The 17,129-nt window shown below is 36.3% G+C and overlaps 1 protein-coding gene across 9 annotated transcripts in view; it reads right to left on the bottom strand.

Moving 5' to 3' along the window:
* The window catches only part of FRYL (FRY like transcription coactivator), a 267,508-nt gene that overhangs the window by 101,727 nt on the left and 148,652 nt on the right, over positions 1 to 17,129 (bottom strand). For 7 of the 9 annotated variants that reach the window (XR_008296329.1, XM_053217387.1, XM_053217385.1 and 4 more), the window contains 9 exons: positions 16,192 to 16,360; positions 15,770 to 15,862; positions 11,507 to 11,605; positions 10,435 to 10,536; positions 7,450 to 7,494; positions 4,971 to 5,074; positions 4,670 to 4,778; positions 2,816 to 2,902; positions 115 to 286 (listed from right to left, as the gene is read on the bottom strand). Coding sequence is in view for 8 of the 9 variants with exons in the window: in XM_053217387.1 (XP_053073362.1) it covers positions 115 to 286; positions 2,816 to 2,902; positions 4,670 to 4,778; positions 4,971 to 5,074; positions 7,450 to 7,494; positions 10,435 to 10,536; positions 11,507 to 11,605; positions 15,770 to 15,862; positions 16,192 to 16,360 (980 nt within the window). In the remaining variant the exon portion in view is untranslated. The remainder of the gene's footprint in view (positions 1 to 114; positions 287 to 2,815; positions 2,903 to 4,669; positions 4,779 to 4,970; positions 5,075 to 7,449; positions 7,495 to 10,434; positions 10,537 to 11,506; positions 11,606 to 15,769; positions 15,863 to 16,191; positions 16,361 to 17,129) is intronic. The other 2 variants (XM_027056399.2, XM_027056404.2) reach the window with 1 other exon arrangement.

The raw sequence follows: 17,129 nt of genomic DNA, 5'->3' as shown, positions 1-17,129 counted from the left end.
TACTGGAATAACCACACTAGACGAATATATTCATTTTAGATTTGATCATAAATGTTTCCAAAGGAATATTAAATTGTATCACAAAGCAAATTGTCTGGCTGAGTTAACACCAACCTATGACTTTTGCTTCCTCGTCCGTCAACGTTTTATTGAGAAAAATTTTCTTTACACGGAGAGTGTTTCCTGAGGGAAGGATGACCCCTGTTGTTGGCATCGGTGGCTCTCCGTCCTTCTGCTGCAAACTGTCTGCTATTACAAGGAAGACTCTCAGGCCTATGTTCATTCTCTTCGGGAAAAAAAAGTTTGAGAATGAAATCAGAAGGTCAGAAAATATCCTTTTTTCTTGTTAAAAACACCTCGTCAATTAACACGGGGGGGGGGGGGGGGGCAGGAAGGCCCGGGAGGACAACCAACCTTTCTGCCCAACATTGTTTAACTAGTTGAGGCGTCACAATTTGTTTTACTATCAAATTCCCAAATGCCGTCCCTTCACTTGAGGTCAACTGGCTCTCCTATTCTCTATAAAGCTTATTTCAAACCTCTTCCTGCCTTCAGCGGTCCTACCCTCCTACCATGCCCTCCTCTCTCTAGGCAGATGACACACCTCCTACTTCACAGAAAGAAAAAAACCATCAACTGTCCTCAGTCTCTCACTATGGTAGCTAACACCTCTTCTCCCTCTCCTTTGATCTTATGACAGTCTTAGGCAGCACTGCGCTTCCTGGTGGTTACAATTCCATTTGCTCTTCCTTTCCCGGGGATGGGAATGGTACACCACCAATGACCCCTTCTCTTGCTTGTGTCTTCAACATTTCCTTTCCACCGGGGACATTCTGTTACCTGCTGTTAGCTATGCTATGCTATGTTAGCTATGCTCATCTTAATGAAGCATGTCCCCCCCCCCCCCCCCCATAATGTTTTCCTGAGGCAACTCTCACTTATCAGTGACCATTCTGCTCAAAAGAGTGGTCGGTCTGCCTGCAGCCTGTTTGACTTTTCAGCAGCACAGGACTGTCAACTATTCCTTTGCTTCCTGAAACACTTCCTTCCTCTGATTCATCTGTGCCATGGCTGGCTGAGTCATCTCTGCTGGCACTTCAGGTTTGGCCTCCTTTAGCCGCAGGGCCAATGTTAGACTGCTTCAAGACGAGGTCTTCGGCTACCGTCTCCTCTCCTCATGTTTTCTCTCCCAAAGCAACTTCATGTATCTACATGGCTTCAGTTAGCACCCACACCACATCACCTGCCTCATTTCTCTGAACTCGGACCCTCAGACCCACTTGACATCTCTACCTGGATGTCAAAAAGATGTCTCAGGTTTGACTCATTCAAGCCAAATGTACTTTCCCCTCAAACAAGGTCCCTTCTCAATGTTTCTTTTCTCAGTTGGCACTCTTCTCTCCATCTGCACCACCACTGTCTCCGCCCAAGCTGCCATTTTTTCTGACCTACGCCAGTGGTCTCTAAGGTAGGTGTGTGCATCCCCATGGATGTGCAAGATAGCTCGCTGGAATACAGGAAGACAATAAAACTTTTATTTATGGTTTTTTTTTTAAGTTTAAATAAGATTAAGATTTTAAGCTTTCCTCATCTTTATATACAGCATAGTACCGGTGCCCTCCCTCAGTCTAAACATCACATGGTCATGTCACATAATCACAGAAAACATCTTGAAGAAGTGGGAAAGCTCCATAATGTACTGGGTTTCACAGAAGGACCCGCACGTACTCATTCTTTTGGTGTGTTGCAATTTGCATGTGTTTGATTAAATGGATTAATGGATGATTTTTTTTCTGGCTTTAACTAAACTAGCTCTCGCAAGCTTAAAAAGATTCTGAAGAGAAAACGGAGACTGACGATAATACTAACAGAGTAAGCCCATGGAAAAGAAAACAAAACACAGAACTCCCACTCTTTTACTCCTAGCGTAAGAGCTTCAGTGAGGGAAAAAATTATATTCAGAAATAAATTTATTCAATGGGAGAAGACGTTTTTGAAAATGGATGTTCAAGAAAATCTCATTACATGATTTTGACGCTGGAAACACATTCAGTATATCATCTATAAAAACACTCATTTCTCATTTCTGCTCACTGTATATACCTAGAAATAATTATTCATCTATCTTAAAAATCCTACAAACGAAAAGCTTCAACAACTTTCCAACTTCTTTGTTAACTACATAAATGTATGTTTTAGGATTTGATTATGAGAAGGACCAGCACAGTAATTTTAAAGAAATAAAGAGATAACCTTTTTATATTCTCCAATGTTACTTGCAAAATCTTTTGAACAATCTAAAAATGTAATGTCTAATGAGTGAGTTAGGGTTTACTAAGTGAATAACAGGGCCACAGAAGTAGGAAATATTTAGTATTTAATTCTTTTGCCTTTTTATTTTTATCAATCTCCCTCTGGGGAAAAGGATTTTTGCCCACGTTGTCTCTCACACCTACAACAGTGCCTGACACATTTTTGGTGCTCAATAAATGTAAAGTAAATGATATTTATTTTTAAAAATCTGATACTGATATTAATAAATGAAACCTGAGCTCATGTCACAACCTTAGAAGTCAGCTACGCTGACTCATCTGGAAAACATCCTCCCTTGATAATTTTTCACCCTACTTGAAACTACTGCTAAAATTGAGTTGGCTATCAGAAAGGTGAAATAATTGGTCCTAGATCATCACACTAGTAATTATAAGTAAAGCTTCTAACTAGAGATTTGAGCTTGAGAGTTCTGATTCCAGAAACTGCTCTAAAAAAAAGTTTAAATAAAAAGATTTTGAGATAGGATAATAATTTTTTTTACCTCTGGATTAATGGTGAAAGTTTTAGTAGATTTTCCAACACTGAGAAGATCAAATATTATTTCTTTCATTGCAAAATCCAAACGTTCCTAGAAAAAAATAGCAATCAAGAGATCTTTATAACTTTCTACTACTATATGTTGGGTATCATGTTAAGAATCATACATATAATGGCACCAGGTTTGTATCCGTAAGATCTAGGTGGACAAAAGAAAAATACGTATGAATTAAGATTTAAAAAAAAATGACTATAAATATATTATTTATCAAATGATTTAATGCCCCAACAAACAGGATAAACATTTTAAACATTCATTTAGCAAAATCATATTCAAAAATCTAAGTGAAGAAATTCCCAGAATGATGGCAAAAGGGAGTCCCGAAACAACAGGCATGCGGCAGGCCTAGCGAGCGGTGAGTTCACACAGGGACGGTAAGAATAGGTCTCCAGGAAGGAAATCTCCAAGGAAAAAGAAGATCAGTAAGATTAGCTGATGTCTGAGAGGAGTTACATAGTTTTCATGGAGTGTTGGTATAAGGTGATTAATCCAAGGGGGTGGACAAGATCCGAGGGCAAGAGAAAGGAAAGAGATGTGAGCCAATGGCAAAAGTTTTGTAAATACTAGATCTTTTTCTTTTTTAATGTTTGTTTGTTTGTTTATTTATTTATTTATTTATTTATTTATTTATTTTGAGATTTTGAGAGAGAAAGAGAGAGAGAGGAGGAAGGACAGAGAGAGAGATGGAGGGAGAGAATCCCAAGCACACTGTCAGCTGAGCCCCCAACATGGGGCTCGAACTCACAAACTGTGAGATCATGACCTGAGCTGAAATCAAGAGTCACATGATCAACCGACTGAGCCACCCAGGCACCCCACTAAACACTAGATCTAAAGCACAGTTTGCTTTCATTCACCTTACTGACACATTTATATCCATCCAATTATCATTAGTTCTGGGCTGCCGTAAATAGAAATGTATTCATTTTGTTTAAATATTCCTTATTTCTTTACTGTTAAAAATAACATTACAGATCATCGAAATTGTCACAGTTTTAGTTCAAAGAGACCACAATGAATATTCTGGAATCAAAGCATTTTCCTTAGCTGATGAAGTAACCTTACCTATGCTTCTTCCAGGGCTGATGTCCCCAAAGGGAATGTGACCAAAACCCTGGATCTGCTTGCTCAGCACCTATTTAATCCCCTTATAATAAACCTTCCTTTACTAGCAGACACTAGAAAGCTAAAATTGTATTTCTCAGAATGCCTCAGAGCAGTGGGCTTTAGGATGTGATTTAGACCCTACCAACTGGTATACTCATGTGAGTCTTTGGGACTCACGTATAGGGACTGACGTATAGGAGGAAGAGGAGGAGGACAGGAAGGAAGGAATCCTCTACTAGTGGGGACCACGGCAGTAGCAGGATTCTGAAAGAACTGTGATGACTTCCAATTTGGCAGCTTTTTGTCTGTGGCAAAGGCCACAGCTACCTTGATAGCCCAATTCTGCAATTTCCTCTTAGTCATTCGTAGTCCTACCAGTGATTCGATTCTGTGAACCATCTATATTCCTTCAAAGCTCCCTTTGGGTTCAACTAGCTACTGTGGATTCTAGTATCTGTACCTAAGAAACTAGATGAATGCATGAGAAAACAATTTGCCAAAAACCTTTGGAGATACTCAGGAAGTAATTAGTCAATGGAGCAACAGCAGGACTGAGAAATACTTCCTTGACCCTTCCTAAATTAAGTGCTCCACCTGTGGGTCCCCTTGAGTTCTGTTATCACGCTTTTAGATGTGTAACAAATTTTAAAACTCCAAATTACTTCGGTTATTGTGAGGTAAGGCACTTACCTGAGCAATGAACTGGATAATCTTCACAAATATATTGAGAGGTGTATCACGAGGAACCACACTACGTGAACCTTTCGGAAAAAGTGCTGACACTATGCTCATAAGACGACTATGAAAAAAAAAAAAAGACTGAGTCATAAAGAGATAATGACATCAACAAACATTCTTCCTATTCTTCATAAGAGGTCAAGAAAATGCCTTCTCCTTCTCAAGGTCTTTATAAAATGTTAACTATAATGTCATCAGTGTGATTTTTTTACCAAGATCTTTATAAAATCCATTTTAATGCAAAGGCACTCACCTCTGAGTTACAGTGTTGCTTTCACATTTTATTCTAATTACATAAACCCACAACAATCTATACAAAGATTCCAGTGCAACTCGAGACATTTTAGGATCTTTATTCTGTTCAAAAACAAGAGAGAATAAAAAATAAACTTATTAAACTACCTGCAATCATTTAAGATTAAATACAATCTCTGCCAACAACTAAAAGCCCTTATCCCACTCCTCTCTGTATTCAATCTAAAGCAGGTTTAAATGTGTAAATATACGTTCGGTATACAGTAAGTACAGAAAGCTGAGAGGTAAGTCCGAGCCATTCCTTTAGTAAAAATATCAGAAGGATATTCATACTTGAAAGAACTCCTATCTTATACACACATCAACCTACTTGGCAGTAAACAGTTCACACAATATTGACATCATGATAGAAGGATTCCTTATCTTTGGAGCAATTCACTGCAGTCCAAACTTAGTTAAAACTTAGGCCACCAAAGGTTATTATGGGTACTTGCATTTATGAAATAACGCAAACTATTGCTGAGTGATTATCCTTACAAGAGGGACTACGGAAGAGCAAGGACTCTGAAGTTAGGAATGACTGGCCACACCTCACCTTTGGGGGCACTTTTATACCGCTTGGTACCACAATTTCCTCACCTTTAAAAATGAAGATAAAATGGTACCTACCTCACACATTAAGGAAGTTTTTGTGTGAAAAACACTCGGAACACTGCTGGCACATGTTAAATGCTCCATAAATGTTGTTATACCTTCAAATTTTACTTAGACATTACTTAAATTATTATCATTTAGAATAAGAAAATTATTTCATTTCAATCACAACTTGATCAGCAAACTTTTTCTTCATACCACTTATTATAAAAAGTAAGGTTCTCAGATGACCGGTCATGTAATGAGATTTAATGCTGAATTTTGAAAATGTAGCTCATGATCAACTTTATTAGGAGAAATTCTTTGTGTATGTTGATTGGTTGTAGCATGCATTGACTGTCATAAATCAGCATTCATTTAATTTAGTTTGGGGGATTTCTTATTGTTGAGTAATTATTTTATATACAGCAACAAACAAAACAAAGTTTTAAAATTCTAAGTAATTTAGCCATTCTATTTTACTTTTTCTTGAGAAATAGAAAAATGGACAACTATGTATGATTAAAAGCAATACAAAAAGATGACAAATGACAAGTAAAAGAAACAGCGATCAGAAAATAGAATTTTGCTCATCTATGTGAAGAATTGATATAATTAAGAATGGAATACCAATTATTCTGCTGGTCAGTGTCTCAACATCAGTCCCTACTTCTATTGCCAAATCATAATGATTCCAAATTTCAAATACACTCACTCCCCAAGTAGTTATTAATTACTAATGTAACTAAGGTAACATATAAAGTAGTAAGTAATGTGTGCAGGTTACTCGTAACAACCAAGCTTTTTATAGTACTTTCTTTTCTATCACGTAACTTTTTTTTTCTGTCATTGAAATGCAAAATATCAGGTATCAAAAAATGTTCAATTAGTTTGATGTACATTCCAAATAGTATTTTCACATTAAATTATATTTTCAAAATACAACTGATACAAATTAATACATGTTATATATTAAAAATATTTATGTCCAATTCCACATAAAAATGTCTTCATATAAATGGTTAATAAAGTATTTTGGATTATTTTACGTGAAGGGCTGAGATATCTAGAATGAAAAAAAACTTGATTTTCAAACTTTCCAAGATGGACTCCTATGTTTACAAAGCAGTTATTCTACACTGAACAAAACCAAGATGAAAAATGATACATCAATTATTGTGTATTCAGCCACTGAAATGCTGTCAAACATGTCTGAATAATAAAAACATCCTAAAATGATCTGAGCCTTACCCAAAGAGTAGATAATTCCCCAGTCACCATTTTGGTATAATACGAATAAGCAGATTGTTACATACATTAGAATCCAATAAACATTTGATATGTCCAGTATGTTCTTTGGCCGCAATCATTTTAATGTATCTTTCCCTTTTTTCTACCATGAACCAAACCCAAAATATTTTGCTTAAAATCCAAACCAACAGAAGATAAGTTTTAAAAAGTTATGCATCAAAAATCATACTTAAAATCTAAGCTGTCTCCTTAATTGCATCGGAAAATGTTTTTTTTTTTTTATTTCGTCTATAACAGTGTCACTAATGTAATGTTACTTAAACAACAAATTAAACAGGATATTTTAAAATGGAGGATTTTGGTTAAGAATCAACATTCATGATCACTTGTAGCTCGTAAATTCATCTTCTTGGGATGACATTAATATTAAACATGTACAGTGTCCCTGCTGTGTGCTAGTCTTCTTTTACAAGAGGAGAAGCGGGCTGGAATAAATACATTAGACATGCAGTGCAACAATGGGTAAAGAAAAAAAAAGCCACACTTAAAGGAGATAAAGCAATATTTTACTTTGTAACATCAACACAACTCACCTGGAGTGTTTCTATTTGTTTTCTGATACTGTTGTTAGATGGCATCTAAATAAAGCAATGTGAGACAGCAAACATAAACATGAGACACAGCACATGCATGTTAGATGAAAATAAGCACAAAACAAGACAGCTCTTCACCAAGGCCTCTATTTAGAAGAAATTTGAAATTTCCAAGACAGTGGCCAGAAACACTAAAGGAAAAAAAAAATCCTATAACTTGGGATACATCTATATAATCCTTAAACTAAGAGAAAATATTTAAATTATTAAGTACCTAAATTTTCCTCTCAAAGCACTGCACTTGAGTTCTAGCAAGTTTGAATTTTTAGAAGAAAATAAGCATGCGCTATAGAAAACAACCTTCAAATTATTTTTATCTGAACTCCACTACTCTTATTATTTCCCCCACACACCCCCTCTAATTATTCTTCAGAAACCTTACAATCACTTTCCACATAATAACCTCGACTGATAAAAAGGGAAATAGGAAAACTACCAAATTCTGTTTAAGGACAAAAATGACAGATGTGACATCTTCTGTGAATTCAAATGGATGTTTTCTCATGCTATTTATGGGCCAATGGGGCAAAAGCCCATGTTCCATGGTCACCACCTTCAAATACTGATATGGTAACTTTTTAAAAAGTGTACAATATTAAAGATTCTATTTATTCTTATGACTCTGGAGAATAATGCCTTTTTTAATATCCCAGAATGACAGCCAGATATTGTCTGAAAATATCTAGTACAGCAAAACTCCTTATAGTCCATTAACAGATAGCAGGTGGATCTCAAAGGGCAAACATTATGGAGCTGAAGAGATCTAGATGCAAACCTATCTCTATCACTTTTTGGCCCCCTGACCGTGGGTTACTTATTTATCTTCTTTCAGCCTCATTTACAGTAAGAATTAAATGAGAGATTGTATTTAAGCATCTAGTATATAGAAGTATTAATAAGAATCAGCTTTAAGAAGTAATAGGTTTAGTAAGTAAAAACTTGTTATGGATTTTTTTGAAATCATGAGGTTTCTTGCATCTCAAAACAGAATCAGTTTAGGCCTTTATCTTGAACCAGTTTTTCCTGTGTGTGTGTGTGTGTGTGTGTGTGTGTGTGTGTGTGTGTATATATATATATATAGCAAATCAATTATATCTGTTGCAACAGATAACTGGCGTCAGGTTTTTTACTGAATACTCCATGCCTTACCTCAACTCTGCAGTGTAGCCACAGTATCTAAAACTTAATAAACAGGAGCCAATTCGTAAAATTTCTGCTGAATAGAGCCTTAATGTAAGTTAAGGGTTAATGGCCAAGACAACTATATTCCAAATATTCATGCTAAGGTGGCTCTTATCTCCTTGAGCCTGGCAGAGCAACATTGCCATTAATTAAAATGGACAATATGCCAGAGATATTTAACAGGAGGTAAGGGTTCAAAGAAAACAGCATTTCAAATGAAAGCCTTAAGACAAAAAATAAAAGTTAAGGTGCTGCGAAAGAATTGCAAATATGTTAGATGGAAACATATATATATACAACAATTCCAACAAGCAACAGAAAAGTATGGATTGTCATGAAACAAAGCAACCTTTCAGAAAACACTTAAATGCGAGTCTGAAAATATTTTATTGGAAGTATGGAAAATCATACTACCCAGAAAATTATCAATTCCCCCTTTTAGTACCTGTATCGGTATGAATCATCAAAATGAGGACAGAAAACAGTATAATGTAATTAATTAAATAAAGCTTATTTTCTGGTTGCATGACATAAAGAGTTTAATAAGCTTGATTTGGTCCTGGGAATTTTCATAAATAAGAAAGAGAGTATATCAAGTCTCATCCAAATATGAATAATATCAATGAGTATCTAGGAGAAAAAGAGCCAAAAATGTTTCTCAAAGACTTTTATTTTCTGTATACCTTTTTAAGTAATCAAGGCACTTTTGGAAATGATGTATAAAGTCACGGAAAAGATATATAGGATAATGTTTCCAGTGGATCATTCTCAAAGTGGGAATGAAAAGTCAAATACCACTATTTCTCAAATACCACAGTGAGCTACAGAGCCAGAGAAAAGTCATTTAATCTATCTGTGCCTCGCTTTCATTGTCTTCAAAGTATAAGGTTTCCAGTATTATCCTAACTTAGAGGAATGACAGGAAATAAGATGCCATGTCTGTCATGCTTCTAGAACTTGTAAGCAAATATTTAAATGTACTCATCTAGGCATTAAAACAGTGTTCAAATCAAGCATTTCCATGACATGCAGGTGAGGAATATTCCCATGTCCCGTGTCAGACATTAACTGAGCTCTTATCCACAGAAGAAAAGCGGATCCTGTTAGATCCTGCTAGCAGAGTATCCTGAGAAGATAAAGATCCTTCTATCTCACAGTCTTGTTTACAACACTAAAGAGAGACCGGACGTGGGCGTGCCAAATAGTGTTAGTAACAACTATCCCTTGATTCAAGTCAGAATCATTTCAGGAGATTCTGTATCCCTGTGGATCCAATATCACACTCTTAGGTTTGGCTGGCACACTTTCATCAAATGTGCTTTTAGTGACATTTCATTATCTAGGCTTTTTTCATTTTCAGACTTGAGCCAACATGACTGAATTTTCTCAAAATGAAACACAAAATAATATCCAGAGGATTCTATAAGATTAACACTCTATAACTCTAAAGGTATGTTTTTAGCACAAATATTGTTAGATCTAAGATAATATAAACAAACAGCTGTTAAAAATGTACAATTTTGCATTAAGACAAACTAAATTTTCAATCAAAAGTTGATTCATGTCAATATGTGATTCCCCACAGAAAGAATAAAGTACATTTAAGAAAAGCAATGCGATAAAGTATTACTCTTCTAATGCACCAGTCATAATGAGGGTTTTATTACATACTGTTCAATATATACGCACAAATGAATACACTACAGTCAGTATCTACAGGTCAGAAATGTGATTACATCTTACCTTTAAATGTGACAAACAGTTCTGTAGGAAAATATGCCAGTTATTTAAAAAAAACTGTTTCTGACTGACACATAAAAGGCAGGTAATTAGTGGATAAAGAGCCTATAGGAGATAGGGAAAAGAGAATTAACATTTTTCATGAGAAAGCACAGATTTGTAAATCATGTCCTCAGAAACAAAGGCAGTTTTCCCATTTGTCTTAAGAAGTACGGTCTCCTAAAGTAACGTAACAAAAAATGATAAGGGGCAAATTTTCTGTAAGAACAACTCCTCGATCTGTCTCATTGCCCTGAGTTGGAGCATGTTTTTATTTTTCCCTAGAGCCACCACTCCCTCAACGAGTACAATGGTTAGGAACACAAGCCCTGGGATCAAGCACAGACTGGCATCAAAGTTTCAGCTTTTTATTTGCCAGGCACATGACTTCAGGGTGGATATAATTAAGGGCTCCAAGGCTCCCTTTGCTAACACACGGACTGGAGAATGATAGACGGGGCTGGGAGGTTTAAAGTAAAACAATGCAAATGTAATTAGTTCAATGCCTGGCACAGCAAGTGTTTATTCATTATTAGATCTCTATCTTAAGTGGTCAAGTATTTGTCTAATTCTCCACACTTTCTCCAAGCTGCATAAAAATTTACAGCAACCTCCTTCAAAGTTACATGGAGTGGGTGGTTAAATCTCTGAATAGAAATGATGTCATTAGATAGACAATGGTTCCTAAGTAATCTAATACTTCTGAGTGCAATAATAATGTAAAATAAAGAAATTTATGGTTTAATAGGAGTATACGCAAGCTTCCACATAGTATAATGCATAACTTAAAGCACCTGTCAAGATAGGTAAATACCTAGAATAAAGTCTGAATAACCTATCAAATGTAGAGCCAGTAAAATTAAGAACAGAATGTTTTAAAAAGAGCAAGAAAAATGTATAAAATTTGCCCTTATGTTGCGTTTTGGAAATTTTACAATGTCAATTCTTACAATTCTTTTCAATCTCCCCTCAATTCAGCAATCAATTACTACAACTCCTAATTAAATATGTAAAGGTTTGAAATGCTTTTCAATACCAATGAATGCTTCTTCCTGGAGCTCAGTTCAAAAGTAGTCTGATAAAGCATCTCCACAAAATTTTTCAAACAGGGAACATTCACTTCATTTTTAACAGCCTAGGTAAAAAGATAATACAAAAACAAAGAAAATGGTCACAAATATTAAACTGTACAGAAATTACGAGAACTTTCTCTAAGGTGTGAAATTAGTGACTCCTTCACCGAGTATCTCACTAAAGTACTAGAAACTGTCAAATGACCAACTGTCAAGTCGCTGAGATAAAGGTGGTCCCTGTTCTGAGAAAACACAAGCAAGTGAACAGGCAATGAGTATGTGATACAACCAACAGATGCTGCAAGAGGAAATTCTCTGTGCTCTGGGCACCTTCACAAGGGGCCCCGACAGAAAAACTCCATAAGGAAGTAACACCAAAGCTGAATCCAGCATCCCTTCCCTGATACAGAGCAGTAAATCCCAGGTAACCTCTCCAGCCTTGTCCTCCACACTCTGCCTTCCTGCACTGGGATCCAGCAGCACCAGCTAGCTTTCTTGCTGTTTCTAGAACAGATCATGCATGTTTGTGCTTTAGGGAGTCTACAGTGGTTCCTTGTGCCCAAGAAGTCTTCCCTCAGATACAGCACGCCTTTTCCCTCGTTCCTTTAGCTTCTGCTCAGTCATCTCCATCTCCTTCGAGGGGGTGGTCTCAGCTGATCACAGTATTCAAAATTTCAACTCCCTTACCCCTTCAGCAATCCTTACCCCCCTATCTTACTGTACATCTCTCCACAGTACTTATCACCATCCACCTACTAGATATTTTACATACTAGTTTACTAGCTGTTTTCTGCACTAGAAATAGCTCTACAAGAGCAAGGTGTCTTTCCTACCTTGACCATTCTTGCATTCCCTATGCACAGACGAGGCTCTGATACAAAGAAAGCATTCAATACATGTGATGAATGAATAAGGAGAGTCCAACCAGGCAAAGTGGGGAGGGAGGTTATTAAAGAGGCAAGAATGTTCCAGACAGAATGAGTGCTATATGCAGCAGTGGGTGTTATGGATTGAAATGTCACCTCCCCCACACCCCAAATTCAGGTATTGAAATCCTAACCCAGCGTACCTCACCATGTGACCTTATTTGGAAAAGGCAGGTGTCATTTGGTCATTGCAGATGTAATTGGTTAAGTTAGGATAAAGTCATATTGGGGTGAGGGGACCCTACTCCAACATGATGGGTATCCTTTAAAAAAAACACAGGCTATTTGGACAAAGACGTACACAAGGAGAACACCATGCAAAAATGAAGGCAGAGCTCAGGTGCTGATTCTATAAGCCAAGGAATGCCAAAGATATCAGAAACTAGGTGAGAGGCACAGAACAGATGCTTCCTCACAGCCCTCAGAAGGAATCAACCCACCAACACCTTGGTCTCACCGTAACTGTGAGACAATAATTTTTGTTATTTGAGCCAGCTAGTTTGAGGCACTTTATGAGGGCTGCCTTAGCAAACAAACTACAAACACAAACACGGCATAAAAGAAGAATCAGGTAACACAATACTCATGGACCGCAAGGACCGTCAAGGGTCTTTCCTCCTACAACCTGCTCCTTTTGATTAATTACCTTAAAAATACAACCTAATCCCAGTTAGGTATCTGGCAAAAACAGATTTTCAGACAAGGGGGAAGCACAAATGACAATGTGGGATAGAGAAGCAGCAACCCAAACCACTTCTAGAAAAAGAAATTGAAATACATGCACTAATGAAAATAGACTAAAACCTGACGGTTTGATAAATGATAGGTTTATTTTATCAAAAAAATAATAATAATAAAATAAAAACCCCAGACGTGGCTGAAACCTGGGGTGGGGGGCTATCTGACTCACACTACCTACTGAGCTCTATTCATGACTTTTGTTTGTACCCATTAAAAAAGAATCTTCAAATTTTTTTTTTTTAAATCCTCAAACATTTAACTGTAAGTAAATACTCAAGACAGGTAAAAAAAAAAAAATCATGCCAATTACGGTCATTAATATTTTCAAACTTTCACTTTGCTTCCAGTTCCCTGTCTACCTTTTCTTTTTTTTCTTCTAAGACTTTAAAACTTCATTTTATTTTATTTTTTAAAATGTTTATTTATTTATTTTTGAGAGAGAGAGCGTGCGAGTGAGCACAGGGGAGAGGCAGAGAGAGAGGAAGACAGAGAATCCCAAGCACAGAGAATCTCTGTGCTGTCAGAGCGAGGCCCCATGCAGGGCTCCAACACATGAAACGTGAGATCATAACCTGAGCCGATATCAAGAGTCTGACGCTCAACCGAGCCAACCAGGCACCCCTCCCTGTCCACCTTTTTTTTAAGTTTATTTATTTATTTGAGAGAGACAGAGGTAGGGTGAGTGGGGGAGGGGCAGACAGAGGGGGAGAGAAAGAATCCTAAGCAGGCTCCAAGCCGCCAGCTGTGCAGAGCCCGCTGGGGGACTCAAACTCACGAAACCGGGAGATCGTAACCTGAGCCAAAAACCAAGAGTCAGACCCTCAACCAAATGAGCCACCCAGGTGTCCCCAAAATATATTTTTAAGATACATAAAAATATATCTCTAAAACTCAATCAGAATACAAACAACTCCATATTAAAAAATAAGAAAAGATTTCAACACACATTTTGCCAAAGAAAACATATGGACAGCAAATACAGGACGCTCAAAATCATTGGTCATTAGGGAAATGCAAATTTTAAAACCCCAGTGAGACACCACAACACAACTAGCAGAATGGCTAAAACTAAACAAACTGGCCAAAGAAGTGTTGGTGAGGATGTGGAGGAACTAGAACTCTCACATCCGGCTCCTTGGAATACAAAACGATGCAACAACTTTGGAACGTTGTATGACAATTTCTTTAACAATCAAACATATAGCTACCATTTGGTCCACCAATTCCATCCCTAGATATTTACCCAAAGTAAATAAAAGCATATGTCCCATACATAGACTTGGACATAAATGTTCACAGCGGCTTTATATCTAACAGCCCAAAACTGGAACAAATGGATCCAAAACAGATGACCACAACCAAACTGTGGTGTTATCTATACTGTGGTATGTCTATGCAATGAAATACTATGCAACGATGAGAAAGGAAAAACCTACTGATACATTCCACAACATAGTTGGAACTCAAAATAATTATGCAGAGTAAAAGAAGCCAAAAAATGGCTTTGTACTGTAAAACTCCATTAATATAAAATTCTAGGAAAACCAAAACTAATGTAGAGTGACAGAAAGAAGATGAATAGTTGCACTACCCAAAGGTGAGGTGAGTGGTGGTGGGGGGTGGGGGGGTGGATTAAAAAGGAAAATAAGGAAACTTCCAGGGCGTGACAGATATGTACATTATCCTGATTATGGTGATGGTTTCCCATGTGCATACACATGTCAAATTATATACTTTAAATATGCATACTGTATGTCAATTTTACTTCAAGTTTAAAATGAAATGATGATATATATAATATATATATACATGAAAAGAATATCATTTATGCAGCAATATGTAGTATACTGAAAGTGAGTTGCCTATCACATATCATACAGAACAACTGAAATGGGTAAAAACAAACAAACAAAAACCCCAGGAAACAAACCTAGCATCTAAGTATTATAAAATCCCTTAATCCTATTTATAACATGCTGTTACTAGTAACTGCAAAATTATTTTCAAATAACACACTACTTTTATGTCAAGAAAGGCTTCTATAAATCTGCTGCCCTAGAAATTATGTTATATAAATAATATGTTTATAATAATCATATTTTCTAAATAATTTGGAATACATATTTTGACAGGTGGGACGAATATCAACAGCAACTACAGAACACTTAAAATCGAGACAGTCCTGTAAATTCCAAGATATATGTTACAGTACAGGCTGTTAAAATGGCCACCATATTGTAAGAAGCAGAAGCCGCGAGTAAATGCAGTATTTTGCACTGAGCTGCTTCAGGCAGCCGTTACCTAGAGGCTGGGTTGCAAATACTCTGCCCTCCTTGCAGTCTCTGAATCTTAAGGACCTGGGCCCATTCTTTTAATTAAAAGGCTAATCAATGCTCTACTGACATTTGGCTAATAACCATTTTCCCCATATCCATATGACATTCAAATTTCCCACATAACAGTCTATGAAATTACCGGAAAGTAAGACTCTTTCACGTGGCAACTTCTTCAGTAAAAAGGTACTTTTAACATACAATATAGAAATTAAAATATACTTACAGCAGCTACAGGGATAAGAATCTCCACAAATAAACCAGCAAGTGCATGCTTTATATCTTTATCTTTTACTTCTAAGAAATACTGAGCACATTCCTGGAGGGGCAAAGAGGTATATATTAGGTTTAAGAATTTTTAATATCATGGTAAGTTTGTAAATACTGCGATTTTACCAAAAAGCTAAAGTCAAAACACACTCAAATTTAAAAAGAGAGTAAATTCACACCACTGGCAATTTAACACTGGAACTGAAGAATTACTAACGATGCCATGAATATATATATATATATATATATATATATATATATATATATATATATTTATTCCTTTAGTAATATATATATGTTTCCTTTATCAAGTCACGAAGAGCAAGCATAACCACTGTTAGGCTAATTCCAATCACCACAATGGAGAAGGTATATCACCTGCATGAACTGAAATGATGCTTCAAAATCTTCTACAGGATACATTTTTACTCGAAAAAACTTCATTCCCATTATTAAGCTGATGATGCTTTGCACCACATGAGGACTTTGTTCCTTTTGCCGCAGCTCTTTCCATTCTGTCACAAACTTCTTCCTCACAGCCTGAAATCTTTAATAGACACGAATACATAAGTGGATAGGAATTCAAAACACTAATGTCCCACATGATACTCAAGGTTGAAATCAAAAGATACTTTACATAAACATTATGTCCTTTCTCTACCCTCATCAAAATTACTAGAAAAGCACAGAGGGAAATAAAGTTATTTGACACTATTCGAAATCTGCTGTTCCTTTATTTTAAAGTTAGAAGTCCCTTAAGAAGATATAATAAGATGTCTTTATTCCTACAACACCGTCAATACAGCTCCATTACCATTTAATCGTTAATAATCATAGTCAAATCAAATCAAATAATCTACCCCATAAATCAGATAGTGTCTCCAGTTTGTATTCCTTTTTATAAAACCTGTAATTTGAGTTATATGGAGAACGGATTGGAGACTATAAATGTGTTCAAAGACAGGAATCAATCAATTTTAGACTACCATCACTTAAAATTAGTTTCTCCTTATGCTGGAGAAAAACTGAAGGAGAGGAGTGGGGCACACGGTCTCACACAATGTGACTAAGCTCACGAATCAAAATGCTTTCAAACGTAAGCACCATCCTGGATTCAAATGACCACAACTGGTAAGTCTACTAAGTTTTTTCTCTGCTTACATTGCAAAAAGATACTTACCAGTTTAATAATCAAAAATACTTAATTTCCCCCTTTATTTATTATGAAACAGCTAAAGATTTTACTGTTAATGTTACTGGGGGAAACCAGTTTCTGAAAAGTTAAAATGGGAAATGAAGCATATTTTCTAATCGTT

This window comes from Acinonyx jubatus, chromosome B1 (assembly GCF_027475565.1).
Source record: "Acinonyx jubatus isolate Ajub_Pintada_27869175 chromosome B1, VMU_Ajub_asm_v1.0, whole genome shotgun sequence".
Classification (NCBI taxonomy): Eukaryota; Metazoa; Chordata; class Mammalia; order Carnivora; family Felidae; genus Acinonyx; species Acinonyx jubatus.
This window is presented reverse-complemented; position numbering and strand designations above follow the sequence as displayed.